Source organism: Aspergillus candidus (genome assembly GCF_002847045.1).
Source record: "Aspergillus candidus strain CBS 102.13 unplaced genomic scaffold BDW47scaffold_74, whole genome shotgun sequence".
Classification (NCBI taxonomy): domain Eukaryota; kingdom Fungi; phylum Ascomycota; class Eurotiomycetes; order Eurotiales; family Aspergillaceae; genus Aspergillus; species Aspergillus candidus.
The window spans coordinates 18568-30003 of NW_020194079.1; the positions used below are offsets into that span (position 1 = coordinate 18568).

At 54.7% G+C, this 11436-nt stretch overlaps 6 protein-coding genes across 6 annotated transcripts; 2 read left to right on the top strand and 4 right to left on the bottom strand.

Moving 5' to 3' along the window:
• Window positions 1-355: 355 nt before the first annotated feature.
• BDW47DRAFT_113093 (MAPEG family protein) lies at window positions 356-1140 on the bottom strand. The gene is made up of 3 exons (XM_024814315.1): window positions 1037-1140; window positions 846-981; window positions 356-764 (listed from the first exon to the last, which is right to left on the bottom strand). Exons 1-3 carry the CDS (start codon window positions 1066-1068, stop codon window positions 477-479), a joined length of 456 nt encoding a protein of 151 aa, XP_024667939.1. The 5' UTR covers window positions 1069-1140; the 3' UTR covers window positions 356-476.
• A 192-nt stretch (window positions 1141-1332) lies between these two features.
• Window positions 1333-3720, bottom strand: BDW47DRAFT_113095 (putative diacylglycerol O-acyltransferase (DgaT)). Its single transcript, XM_024814316.1, has 4 exons — window positions 3056-3720; window positions 2945-2985; window positions 1431-2883; window positions 1333-1372 (listed from the first exon to the last, which is right to left on the bottom strand). Exons 1-3 carry the CDS (start codon window positions 3321-3323, stop codon window positions 1615-1617), a joined length of 1578 nt encoding a protein of 525 aa, XP_024667940.1. The 5' UTR covers window positions 3324-3720; the 3' UTR covers window positions 1333-1372; window positions 1431-1614.
• A 485-nt stretch (window positions 3721-4205) lies between these two features.
• On the top strand, window positions 4206-6245 carry BDW47DRAFT_129485 (WD40 repeat domain-containing protein; the record flags this gene model as incomplete). The annotated part of the gene is made up of 4 exons (XM_024816998.1): window positions 4206-4299; window positions 4363-4478; window positions 4553-4753; window positions 4848-6245. The coding sequence occupies 4 exons, from the start codon at window positions 4206-4208 to the stop codon at window positions 6243-6245; spliced, it is 1809 nt and encodes a 602-aa protein (XP_024667941.1).
• Window positions 6246-6369: 124 nt separating this feature from the next.
• BDW47DRAFT_85397 (uncharacterized protein) lies at window positions 6370-7071 on the bottom strand. The gene is made up of 2 exons (XM_024820047.1): window positions 6683-7071; window positions 6370-6615 (listed from the first exon to the last, which is right to left on the bottom strand). Exons 1-2 carry the CDS (start codon window positions 6970-6972, stop codon window positions 6495-6497), a joined length of 411 nt encoding a protein of 136 aa, XP_024667942.1. The 5' UTR covers window positions 6973-7071; the 3' UTR covers window positions 6370-6494.
• A 238-nt stretch (window positions 7072-7309) lies between these two features.
• pex8 (putative peroxisomal membrane protein Pex17) lies at window positions 7310-9720 on the top strand. Its single transcript, XM_024814317.1, has 4 exons — window positions 7310-7433; window positions 7499-8496; window positions 8562-9010; window positions 9070-9720. The coding sequence occupies exons 1-4, from the start codon at window positions 7360-7362 to the stop codon at window positions 9622-9624; spliced, it is 2076 nt and encodes a 691-aa protein (XP_024667943.1). The 5' UTR covers window positions 7310-7359; the 3' UTR covers window positions 9625-9720.
• Window positions 9721-9747: 27 nt separating this feature from the next.
• Window positions 9748-10975, bottom strand: BDW47DRAFT_85404 (protein-S-isoprenylcysteine carboxyl O-methyltransferase). The gene is made up of 2 exons (XM_024820048.1): window positions 9991-10975; window positions 9748-9921 (listed from the first exon to the last, which is right to left on the bottom strand). Exons 1-2 carry the CDS (start codon window positions 10844-10846, stop codon window positions 9833-9835), a joined length of 945 nt encoding a protein of 314 aa, XP_024667944.1. The 5' UTR covers window positions 10847-10975; the 3' UTR covers window positions 9748-9832.
• Between the last annotated feature and the right edge of the window lie 461 nt (window positions 10976-11436).

Here is an 11436-nt window from a genome sequence, read left to right on the forward strand (position 1 = left end):
TCCTGGGTGGTATTGTAGTGCCAGGTCGATATGATCGACTGTCGAGAGACGCAAACCCCGCATCCTCCTACTCTATTTAGCTAGCGACAGCTTGAGTGGGTCGGAAGGTTCTGGTTCCCGCGTTGGAAGAGTTTTCAAGCTGCTCATTTGTCCTTGGATGGATGTAGTGGCTGTAGGGTGGATGCGAGTTCTGTGCTGGTGGTCTGGGTGTTGCTGGAGTGAAGGCGGAGAGATCAAATCGGCGAAAGGTCTGAACCACGAGGATGGCCTGAGAAAGGAGGCTCTCACCACGTGCACCACTCATCAAGCAGGTGTATAAATGAAAAGGAAGTACTCCGTAGAGCATTTGAAATGAATAAATATATATATATATTGACATTATACAAGTCGCACTTATAGATTCAGGTATCCAATATGAACCCAGAGAACACGACCAAGAGAATGCACAGCAGTGCTATATATAGCAGTCAAACTTCTCAAAGAGAAAGCAAGCTCTTGCCCACACCAAACACGCTCAATCCCCAAAGCGCACCCTGGGCCAACCAGAACCACCCTCCAAGCATGCGGCCCTTGCCCTGGGCCTTACCCGAGTACACGTATCCGTACAGGAAGAGCACACGGGCAGCAAGCCAAACGGCGCCGAGGCCGGTCGCCAGCTCGGGGTACTTCAGGCCGGCAACGAGGGTGAAGAGCATAGTCTGAGAGGCATTTTCAAGGAAGTTGGAGTGGGCGCGCTGGGCGCAGTTAAATTGCTCGGCTTTGGCCTGTTGATGGGGTGTTGAGCGGGGTCTTCACGAAGCGGGGAGATGGAATTAGGGGGTGGTATCGAGAGCGCGCAAACATACGTTGGACTTGCACTGCTCAATGGTGGCATAGCTGTGCGGGTAAGGGACCTTGGCCTCCTTGCGCAGTCCTGTGGTGACGCCGCCGTGAATGAAGCCGAGGACAGGGATGGCGCCGAGGGCGACGGCAATGACGGCCCTGTAGATGGTCAATGGCTCGGAAGGTGGAAGATAGTCAGGATCCCACCACTCACCCGTAGTTATCAGGAACAGGAATGGCGACCATGATGGATATATACGGATAGGTTAACGTGTAATAAAGCGATTGATGGTGGTGAGCTGTGCGGGGAGAAGATGGGTGTGGGGAAAGGTGCAGCTGCTTCTTAAGGAAAATGTGTTGGTGTCATAGCGTCGACGCCAAGGACTAAGGTGCCTCAGGTAATCATCCGGAAGACGGGCCAGCTCCTTCCCGCCGGTGCCTGATCACCCCAATCGCCGGCGGCCTACTCCGTGGCTTCCTTGGGTCTCACCAAGGCTAGCAGGTTATTGGAAACACCAGATGCATAGTGGCTCTTTGGTTCAGATCATCCGTACGTTTGCAGGATTCCATTCCCTTCCCTCAGACGTCCAGGCTTACATCTCGGGAAGTGCTTATACACAATCAGCCAGAAGGCGCATACGTGTTGTGTTATCACAGGCTGTCAAGGAACATTCGATTACCAATTCTAGCGAAGCTTAGACTTGCTTCTCTGCGGCCGATCCGGAGGATTTGGCAGAAAAAACACGCCGGCTGATTACACTAGACCCCTTATTTCTCCTACATTCTTCTGGCTCACATTCGGCTCACACTGCCATACTTAGCTTGCCATGCGAAGAAGTACAGCAAGGCTCCCAATGGTTGGCCCACCAGACAGAAGCTGATCCAGAAGATGGAGTTCCCCATGGCCCTACCGGCAGGACCTTGCTTCTTCTCCATTGGTGCCGTCATCGCAATCAGGGGCAACTGGAATAGCATCCCCACGAGCGCAACACCTAACGGCCAGTTAGCACGACACAAGTCGATACGCGGGGAATACAGACGAGGACCCATACCGATGAGATTATGAGTGGGAATGCCCACCAGCAGCTCGTGCAGAATGGCGGAAATGGTAAAGACCGCAGAGCTGGCCGCCAGAGGACTCCAGCCCCGTCCAATCATGGGTGAATAGACATGGCGCTTCATGAAGAGATACACAGGCCGATTCCAGGACCGCCAGTACATCCCCAGACTGGAGCTGTTCCACCAGTCCGTGTAGAATTCGCGATCGCCAAACCGCATCACCTCCGCCAAGGCGTTCAGCAAAGCCTGGAAGAGGGCGAAGAACCCGGCAAGCCAGATGATGAGGGAGATGGTGGACAGCTTCATCACCCGCTCCATAATGGACGCGATGTCCAGGGTAGCGATTTTGTCGATCGAGTTGCGCAGAACCGGGGCCGCATACTGCGCCGAGAGGAGCCAGATGAAAACGAGCAAGCTGAAGAACTCAAACATGCGCTTCCCCACGAACGACCATCGGATGCGCTCCGTCCGGGGATAGACGGGCTGGTATACCAGGGTCGGGGCAAACCAGAAGTAAGCTAGATTGCCTAGCGTGATGTTGTTCGGATACGAACAGGAAGAGTAAATCTCCGGAAGGTTCGATTCGACGGACGGCTTCAGCATCGCCTCGCGTAGGTCACGGTTGGTGAAAGCGTAGGACCAGTTCTTCATGGCTACGATGATCGCATGGACCTCACAGAGCGTGCCGATGCCTGGGTGATGGATGTAGTAGTAGACCACGAAGCTCGTCACAGCCAGATTGACGACATCATTCAGGATATGTAAAGGGAGCGCAAACCGCCAGATGGTCCGGAAGATCCTGAACTGCTGGTCCCGTTCACCCTGCCCCGTCTGGCCGTCTTTCTTACTCCGACCAACCGTCTGTTTGGCCAACCCCGCCGCCGCTCGCTCCAGGACGTAGGCAACGAAGAGCTGACAAGGAATAAGCGCGAAGAGCATCGACCCCAGCACGACGTCTTGTTTCCGGTAGTCGTGGCATTTGATGCAGATAAGCACTCCGTACTGTTCCACAGAGCGCAGTTAGGCTCTGGTCGGTTTCTGATTCCACCACGGACAGACTTACCTTCATAAAATTTTCAATGATCAATCGGAGGTTCATCGCCACTAATACAGCCACGTTAGACCATCGATCGCATCGTCGACCGCGCATTCGCGGAGAAGGGAATAGTCTCACCCAGGACGATGACCATCAGATTCCGGAACCCCAGAAAGCTCGTGGCTATATTGGAATCCCGGGTCAGACACGAATGCCGTATCTCAGAGTGGTAGGCCGCAACATGACGATATTTACTGCGCCTTGATCCGGTCGGTGCCGGGGAAGCTTCATCGGGCGGGGACTCGCCCCCGTTCTGAACCGTTCCATTGGAATTGGAAGGGTGGTTATGGTTTCCCAAGTCGACGGCGGTGCTTGACGCGGTCGCCGGCGATGAATCTTCACTCATCTTCTCCCAAATACCCTGATTAAGCTTGAACAGTTGAGAAAATCCAAGTGAAACTGGAGCGACAGGAGACTAGTGGCGACCGTGAAAGGCGGACTATCATGTGCAAATTGGAGAGGAAAAGCTCGGCACAGTAGGTATAATACTGCTAGAGGGGACAACTGCTTGCGACCTGACTCCCTGCTGGTTCAATCATAACACACCATCGACACCAGATAAAATCAAGAAGAGTGACAGAGAAAGAAGAAGGAGAGAAAAAGGGTGAGATAAGAGAGAAGAAGGTCCAGGGCAACATGGCGGGGTTGGAGATTAGAAACGTTTGTCGAGCGAGGAGCAAAGGCCTCTTTCTCTTTCCGTTAGCTAAGGTTACTACTTACTAGGTACAGTACCTTACCCACCCTGGTACCTAGGTATTCCGTAGTTTTAGCTATAGTACAGTATTTTCCAGGGTGACCGGGGGGGGGCGTTTAGGCGTTCAAGAGGGAGGAAGCCGGAAGCCTAGAGAGGAGCCACAGGAACGCCAAAGCAGCCAATGTCGCCCGGTTGTTGGTCGACCGCCCGCAATCATCCGGCCCAAAAGACGGGCAGTTTCAAAGACTAAGTTGGACTCCAGGCTAGTTAGTTCGTTCAGTCTCACCTCTAGACTTACCTTACTCTTAACTCTCTTTCGCAGTCACGGCATACACGCTATGATGGCCCCATTTTAGTTGTCTTTGACTTTGTCTTTGTTAATATCTATCCTTTTTCTTGTTTTTTTGCCCGAGGAATTGCTTGACTATCTTTCCTAGTTTCTCCCCCCCTGTCATGGTCGCGACCCGCTCCGACTTGTTTCCCCGTCAGCCTCATTCCCTCTTCCCCGACAGCCTAATCTAGGCCTACGCTACAATGTCCTTTTACGATGAACATGGGGGTGATGGTCAGCCTTTTGGGCGACCTCCGAAATCCTTTGAGGGTGGGATAGTGGGACCACGAAGACCGAGTATGTGGGATGGCTTGCGATAGAGATCGGGATGATCAAAACTCACTAATCGCGTTCCCATAGGGCTGGTCACGGATTATGGCTCGTCGATGGTACAGTGGATGCGCAACCGGCGGCCGCTTTACAAGGGAGGCAATCGCATGGAAGTTGAGAGACCCAGTGCCAGTTATATCATTGATGTGGGTTCGAATCATGACCGTGAGCTTGGAGATGGCCTGATGACTGACCGCCTGTCTTTGTTTTCTCCCAACAGATGCCCCCCCCGATGGCGCGCGTACATTCGCCTGCCGATAGCATTCCTGTACGGCATTTACACCAGTCGATCGGCAAGTCGAAGAAGCCTATTACAGTCGTTAGATGGACCCCCGAAGGTCGGCGTCTGTTGACCGGTGGTCATACGGGTGAATTCATGCTGTGGAATGGCACGGCGTTTAATTTCGAAACTGTGATGGATGTGCGTATGCACCTTGGCTCTGCGCTTCTTTCCTGAGCACGTCCAGAGGGGACCATTTCCCATTGTTCGAAGGTGGTACTGACTTCGTGGATAGGCCCACTATGACCAATTGCAAGCTGGAGTGACGTCGCTCGGATGGTCGCACAGCCAAGACTGGTTAATATCGGGCGGACAGAAAGGCGACATCAAGTACTGGCGGCCAAACTTCAACAATGTCGAGACAATCGACGACGCGCATCACGATGCGGTGAGGGATCTGGCGTGGTCCCCGAGCGACAGCAAATTCCTTTCGGCATCCGATGATACCACACTCAAGATTTTCGATTTCACCTCTCGGACCCCGGACACGGTTCTTACTGGGCATAACTGGGACGTCAAAACCTGTGATTGGCACCCGACCAAGGGACTGTTGGTGTCCGGGTCCAAGGACCACCAGGTCAAGTTCTGGGATCCGCGCACGGCGAGATGCTTGACGACGCTCCACAGCCACAAGAATACGGTCACGGCAACACGATTTTCGCGTGCGAATGGGAACCTTCTTGCGACGTCCTCGCGCGACCAGACGGCACGAGTGTTTGACCTACGCATGATGCGGGACATCTGCATCCTTCGAGGCCATGAGAAGCCCATCTCTTCGCTGACCTGGCATCCCGTCCATACGACATTGGTGTCGACTGGGAGTGAGGACGGATCGTTGTACCACTATCTACTTGATGAGCCCAATGTCCCTTCGGGACAGGTTCCTACGATGGCACCGTACGACAGCCCAGACCCTGCCAATACACCGGCACAGGTGATCTACCCGGCTCATCGCGTTCAATATGCGCATGGCGCGACGATTTGGTCTTTGGACTGGCATCCTCTCGGGCATATCCTTGCATCCGGGTCGAAAGATAATTTCACGCGGTTCTGGTCGCGGCCGCGGCCCGGGGAGACTAGCTATCTGAAGGATAGATTCCATATCGGGGAAGAGGCCGCAGAGGCACAAGGCACGTGGAACAGAGGCTTCGGAAAGCGACAAATGCGCGAAGAGGAAGAGCTGGAGATCCAAGACGAGGCCGACAGCTTGGTCGACCAGAGAAAATCCACGGGACCAGGCCTCCCCGGCATCCAGAGCTCCGGTATGCCTCATGATAACTCGGGTTCTTTATTACCCGGAATCGGTGCCCCTCAACCCCCTCCGCAGAGTGGACCACCGAACTCCATGCCTCAAATGGACCCTGGCCGCCTCGCTGCGCTCCTATCCACCCAACAACCCCCACAATCGAACCACCTTCCTCAAAACGCTGGCTTCCCCGGATTCTCCATGCCCCCTATGTCAGGGACCCCCCCAGTCAATGTCGACCTTGCGGAGCTGCAGAAACAGCTGATGTCCCAAGGGTTCCCGATGCCTCAAGGGTTCCCACCACCTAACTTCCCCATGCAGATGGGTGGCGGAGGTCTTCCGGGTCTCCAGGGGAGCGGCACGCCCGACAATGCGTACGGCAGGTAACGGCAACATCACATTTGGTCAACTGGTCCCTGGGAAAACTGGCGTCAAGGCAGGTAACGACTTGTTAGAATCTTCTGGTCTCTGATAGCATTGTGGCACACATTTAGTGGCTGCTATAATTTCTTCCTTGCATGTATCATAAGGCGATCGTGAACAAGAATCTCAAAGGGAGGTTTAGCATGAACGGAGGGTCTGTATCCCTTGTGCACGCTTAGTAATATATTCATCCTCGTGCCCGTCGTCGATGTATCACAGTCCACCTTGCATAGGGAAGCTGGAAAGTATCAGGACCAGCACATTGATGCCGCCCCAAATGATCGGGATCCAGGTCGACATGCGAAAGTTACCGGCTTCGTAGACCGCACCTAGACTGTTGACGAACACGTCAGCACTTATCTGCCACAACATGAACCGCAAGAGAGAAGCAAAAAACTCACACAAGACCGATAATACTCCCAGCGAGGAGCGCCTCCAACCCAGCAATAACGATATAGACGAGTGGAACAGCAACACATATCCTCCAAGTGCGACCCTGCATAAGCAGGGCAAAAGCCGCAACCGCAAGGTGGCTCGCCGAATAAAATATCAGCGTCCAGTAGAGGGTGAAGCGCCATATATCTTGGGTGTAGTAGAGGTAGAAGGCCTGCGTGTTGGGTCGCGGAAAGGGATCGTAGAGCGACGGGAACGCCGGCGTCTGGTAATTGATCGGAACACGGTTGGTGGCCATTTCAGTTCATTTCATGCCCGGGGCCAGCGAGGGATGGTTGTCTCCCCTTGTCAACCGCACGGTCCGGATGTGATCGGGGCGGAGAACATGCCAGTGTAGTGGAAGTGGACGTGTTGTCGGAGTTGGAGGATTAGGGGGAGTAAGTACCTTATTCGGAGGGTTCCAGAGCTTGGACGACAAGACTTACACCTTACTATTCAGGTGTGATGACGACCCGTAGTTTGCACTGTTTGTTCCCCGGCATGCTTAAACCTCGGCAGGTGATCTGGGGTCTCCGCGGTTGGGGCCGAATAGCGATAGTCATCCTAAACAACTTCATTCTCTCCCCTACTCCGGAGTCTCTTTCCCTTCTTATATTGACCTCGCTCAACCACGTCTGATTCGATCATGGCAACAGAGCGCTCACTGGGCGCTCTTCTGCGATCCCTGCAGACTTCTTCGGAAATCCAGGATGCTTTCGCGTGAGCTGTTCCCGTTCCCCTCCGGCTCCTCGGCTTATACTGACTACTGGTTTGATCATGATTAGCCTGCTGCCCACAGCCACCAGCCTCCTGTCTATGCTAGGAAACCCCTTGAATCTCAGTCTCCTAGCATCGCAATTACTATCGGCACCCGCGATTTGGGATCATCCGGTCGATCTCCACGCCTGTCGCAAGATACTCAGCGTGTTCAATACAGCCGCCATCACCGTTCTACATAACGACACAACCGAGGATACAAGGATCCCCTACGCGGGGCCTCCAAAGCTCGGGCGAGAGGAATGGGTCAAGGCGATCGTCACCGGGGCGGACGATAAATCACCGCGATGGAGGCATTTGCTGTTGATCGGGGGTGTGCTTCTCGGTTTCGAGGGACAGAACAGACAAGGTCTGTCGTGGAGCGTGCGCAAGAAGCTCGAGTCGGCTCTGGTGACGGCCGCCCAGCTGGCTCTCGAGGAGCTGGATCCCAACGGCGGGATCGACGGCCTTTGCGTGACAATGGTCTTGAACTATTCGTTTGAGCTCCTGTCGGACTTTGAGAGGGGCCACCTTGATTACGATCGATTGTTGCCCGTCATGGTTGATGCGGTCTATTCTTCACCGGAGGGACTCGAGCGGGGATACTTCCTCGGGACGGTTGATAAGGATATTGTGGAAGGCCCTGCGAAGAAATTCATGTGGTCGCCGCAGTCTCTCACTTTCAACCGTGTAGTTGGGATCTCGTCGAGCCCGCTCGTGTCAGCTTTGGGCCCGCTCTCGCGGCTCATCGCTCACGCGGTCGAGAACGCCCGTGAACCAAGCTTGGTGGTCAGGACAGTCGACTACATCGCGGAATTCGCGCGCACTTTGATGGTCCAGTGGCGGCAGAACAAGTTGTCGGAAGTGGACAAGACGGAAGAGACCGATTTCCTGGACCCGGAGTCGCTGCAGAACACGATTCCGGGCCTGTGGAAGCTGCTCCGCAACAGTCTGTATTCGACGGTGATTGTCCTCCGGGCTGTCTTGGGAAGAGTGATGAATGATAAGGTGCTGGCCGCCAACAAGAGTGAGTACTCCCACTTTTACAGGTTGACTCTGTACTGTCCAGTGCTGTCCAGCTGACTGATGTAGACGCACCGTTTCTGTCAATGCAAGCACTGCATGTTCTTCGAAACATGTACTTTATCACCTCCCGCATTGGGCAGAATGTGTCTTCGCAGCACATGTTCGTGACTCTAGCAGCTGTGGACATCCTTTCCCAGTATCCCGACCTGGCGGAGAATTTCATGAGAAGCATCAAGCCAAGCGACGTGGGCCAGATCCCCGCCCACCCCGCCGAAAGGGCCCTCGACCTGTACTTCCTAAACACCGCAGAGCTATTTACCATCGTTCTGTCGCCTACATGCAGCGAGGAACTCCTCATCTCAGCCGCCCTCCCATACCTCCCCGCAGGAGGGAACAACAACCTACTTGATATCTTCGAGGCCGCCCACAGCACCTGTCTCGCGGTGTTTGCAATCCCCACAAACGCATCCATCGCAGCCAAATACCTCCCATTCTACGTCGACAACCTCTTCGCGGTACGTAGTACCCCCCGACCCCATCCTAACCCCACCCCCCACTAACACCCCCCAAACAGGTCTTCCCAAATAATCTCTCCATCCGCCAATTCCGCCTCGCATTCAAAACCGTCCTTCAAGTAACAGCCCCACCCTCCCCAATCGCCAACTCCAACCGCCTCCTCCCCTCCATCCTCCTCGAAGTCCTCTACGACCGCGCACACCGCGCCTCAGGAGACGCCCTCCCCGAGTCCGCTCAAGGCTACTCCAACGAAGACATGGGCAAATCCATCCCGCTATCCGAACAAGCGGCGCTCACGCTCTCCCTCATCGACGGCCTCTGCTTCCTGCGCGTCGACGACCTCGAAGAGTGGCTTCCTTTGAGCGCCTCCCTCCTCAACATGATCCGCGACCCTGACATGCGCGCGCAATGCGTCCAGCGCTTCTGGGATGCGCTCAGTAATGGCGAGATGGATGTCGAGCGTGCGAATTACTGTGTCACGTGGTGGAGTACTAAGGGCGGACGTGAGCTTGTGCTGTTTGGGCCTGAGATGGAGCACTCGAACGCGGGGTCGGATCAGGGTGCGTATATGAGCGGTGCGATTGGTGGTGTTGCGCCGGAGAGTAAACTCTAGGTTGAGTTGTCTTTGTTAGCGTTGTTTGTGTTTAGTTCGATATATTATACCATGGAGCGTGTATACATAGCATGAATGTGAGCATTATAACTATAATTACCCTATCGTACAGGCGGCAAGGCACTTACTTCATGCTGGGATTTGAATTGACACTAAGCATACATACTCTATCTATATTGCTAACTGTACACACTACACGACCCCGGAATTACCGGAGTCCAGGAATTCCCACCCACGACCGCTTGCGGTATTCAAGGTACTCATCCCCAAAGAAAGCGATCAGGAACTTTTCCTCTCCTATAAGCACTAGTCAGTATAGAGCGCCGAATGGTCCCACGATGTGAGAAGAGAAAGGGGGGAACGCACTATAAATCCGATTGTGGAAAAAGTTCCACAACACAAACGCATAGCCCGCAAAACAGACCACATTACCCAGCACCAGCTGCGTGCCGAGGCCCCACCAGAAGAAGCCAAAGTAGCTCGGATGGCGCAGGACGGCGTAGATCCCGTGCTGGACGAGCGTGTGGCCGTCCTTGCGCTCGACTTGCACCGTGTGGTTGAAGTTACTGCCTGCCTGGACCATAGCGAGGGTGCGGGTTATCTGGCCGATGGCCATGAGGGCCAGGCCCAGCGTGACTTGGGCTTTTGTGGCTGTGGGGTTAAGGGACCAGGGGAAGAGGGTAGGCCAGAGGGTGTGCGATAGGAGACATTCTAGGAGGGCGGAGGAGTGGGCGAGGTTGTAGGCCCAGCCGTTGGAGGAGAGGAGGAAGGCGGAGATGGAGGCGTAGTGCGTGTTGTATTCGGCTGTGACCCAGTATTCGAGGAAGTGGAAGGCGCTGAGCGCGGCGAGGAAGAAGGGGGCGCGCCAGAGGGGGTGTGCGGCGGCGGCGGCGGCGGTAGTGGTGGTGAGGATGACTGCTGTGAGGGAGAGGGTGAGGCCCAGGGTTGTGCCGAGGAGGAATGCGCGCAGAGAGATGCCGGAGAGGGACTTGGGCCCGTTGGGGTAGTTGCTGCGGTCGAGGGAGGGGGGTGGGGCTGGGGGGGAGGGCTCTTGAAGTCGGATTCGGCGCGGGTGCCAGGTGTTGTTGGTGTCGGTGTTGTTGCTATTGGGAGTGGAGGTGGGTTCGGGGCTGGAGGAGGAGTCCGTTGGGCGAGATATCGGCCAGGATATGTTGGGGTTTCCTGGGGATTGACTCTGGTAGTCTGCGGCGGAGGAGGTCATCTTGGTGGTGTGTGGTTGAGTGACACGTGTTGGGGAGGTATCGGTCGGGGAGAGGCAATTGGTAGTCTATACGTTCAGACTCTCATGACTGATGTATAGGAAGTATCTGTAGCTGCGATGAAGGTAAACCTAGGTATTTATAACCAGCAAGATGGAGAAAAATGAGAGCGGGAAGAAAAGAACAATGTCAGTCCGGGCGGAGAACAATATGAAAATGGATTGATCTAGTCTAGTCCCCGCTCTCCAACACTAGTCAATTCTTGGGTGTCTCCACTTATAACGATAGTAACTCCGACTGCCAGGTCCCGTCAACAAAGCTGAGACTATTCCCCCGCTTCTAGACGCAAACAAAGATCATTTCCGTTTCAAGCCACGCAGAAATTCTGATCGAATCATGGACCCGCCTACAGAGAGAGAGAAGATGCTCCGCGGGGAACTCTACCGTGCCTTCACCCCGGATCTCATCGCTGCTCGGTCTCGCTGCACTCGTGCCTGTCGCCGCTTTAATAGCATGGAGGAGGTGTCTCGTCGACGCCAGGTCGAGTTGTGGAAAGAGTGAGTGAGAGCAGGGGAGAGTATAACGGTCAATT

Bases quoted from the DNA above. Each gene is read 5' to 3' on its own strand.
- BDW47DRAFT_113093 (XM_024814315.1), bottom strand. From the start codon at position 1,068: ATGGTCGCCATTCCTGTTCCTGATAACTACGG. The intron at 982-1,036 runs GTGAGTGGTGGG...GACCATCTACAG, and splicing joins CCTGTTCCTGATAACTACGG to GGCCGTCATTGCCGTCGCCC. The intron at 765-845 runs GTATGTTTGCGC...CCCCATCAACAG, and splicing joins TTGAGCAGTGCAAGTCCAAC to GCCAAAGCCGAGCAATTTAA.
- BDW47DRAFT_113095 (XM_024814316.1), bottom strand. From the start codon at position 3,323: ATGAGTGAAGATTCATCGCCGGCGACCGCGTCAAGCACCGCCGTCGAC. The intron at 2,986-3,055 runs GTGAGACTATTC...TGGCTGTATTAG, and splicing joins TCTGATGGTCATCGTCCTGG to TGGCGATGAACCTCCGATTG. The intron at 2,884-2,944 runs GTAAGTCTGTCC...TCTGTGGAACAG, and splicing joins TCATTGAAAATTTTATGAAG to TACGGAGTGCTTATCTGCAT.
- BDW47DRAFT_85397 (XM_024820047.1), bottom strand. From the start codon at position 6,972: ATGGCCACCAACCGTGTTCCGATCAATTACCAGACGCCGGCGTTCCCG. The intron at 6,616-6,682 runs GTGAGTTTTTTG...GTTCGTCAACAG, and splicing joins GGGAGTATTATCGGTCTTGT to TCTAGGTGCGGTCTACGAAG.
- pex8 (XM_024814317.1), top strand. From the start codon at position 7,360: ATGGCAACAGAGCGCTCACTGGGCGCTCTTCTGCGATCCCTGCAGACT. The intron at 7,434-7,498 runs GTGAGCTGTTCC...GATCATGATTAG, and splicing joins GAAATCCAGGATGCTTTCGC to CCTGCTGCCCACAGCCACCA. The intron at 8,497-8,561 runs GTGAGTACTCCC...TGACTGATGTAG, and splicing joins GGTGCTGGCCGCCAACAAGA to ACGCACCGTTTCTGTCAATG.
- BDW47DRAFT_85404 (XM_024820048.1), bottom strand. From the start codon at position 10,846: ATGACCTCCTCCGCCGCAGACTACCAGAGTCAATCCCCAGGAAACCCC. The intron at 9,922-9,990 runs GTGCGTTCCCCC...TAGTGCTTATAG, and splicing joins TTTCCACAATCGGATTTATA to GAGAGGAAAAGTTCCTGATC.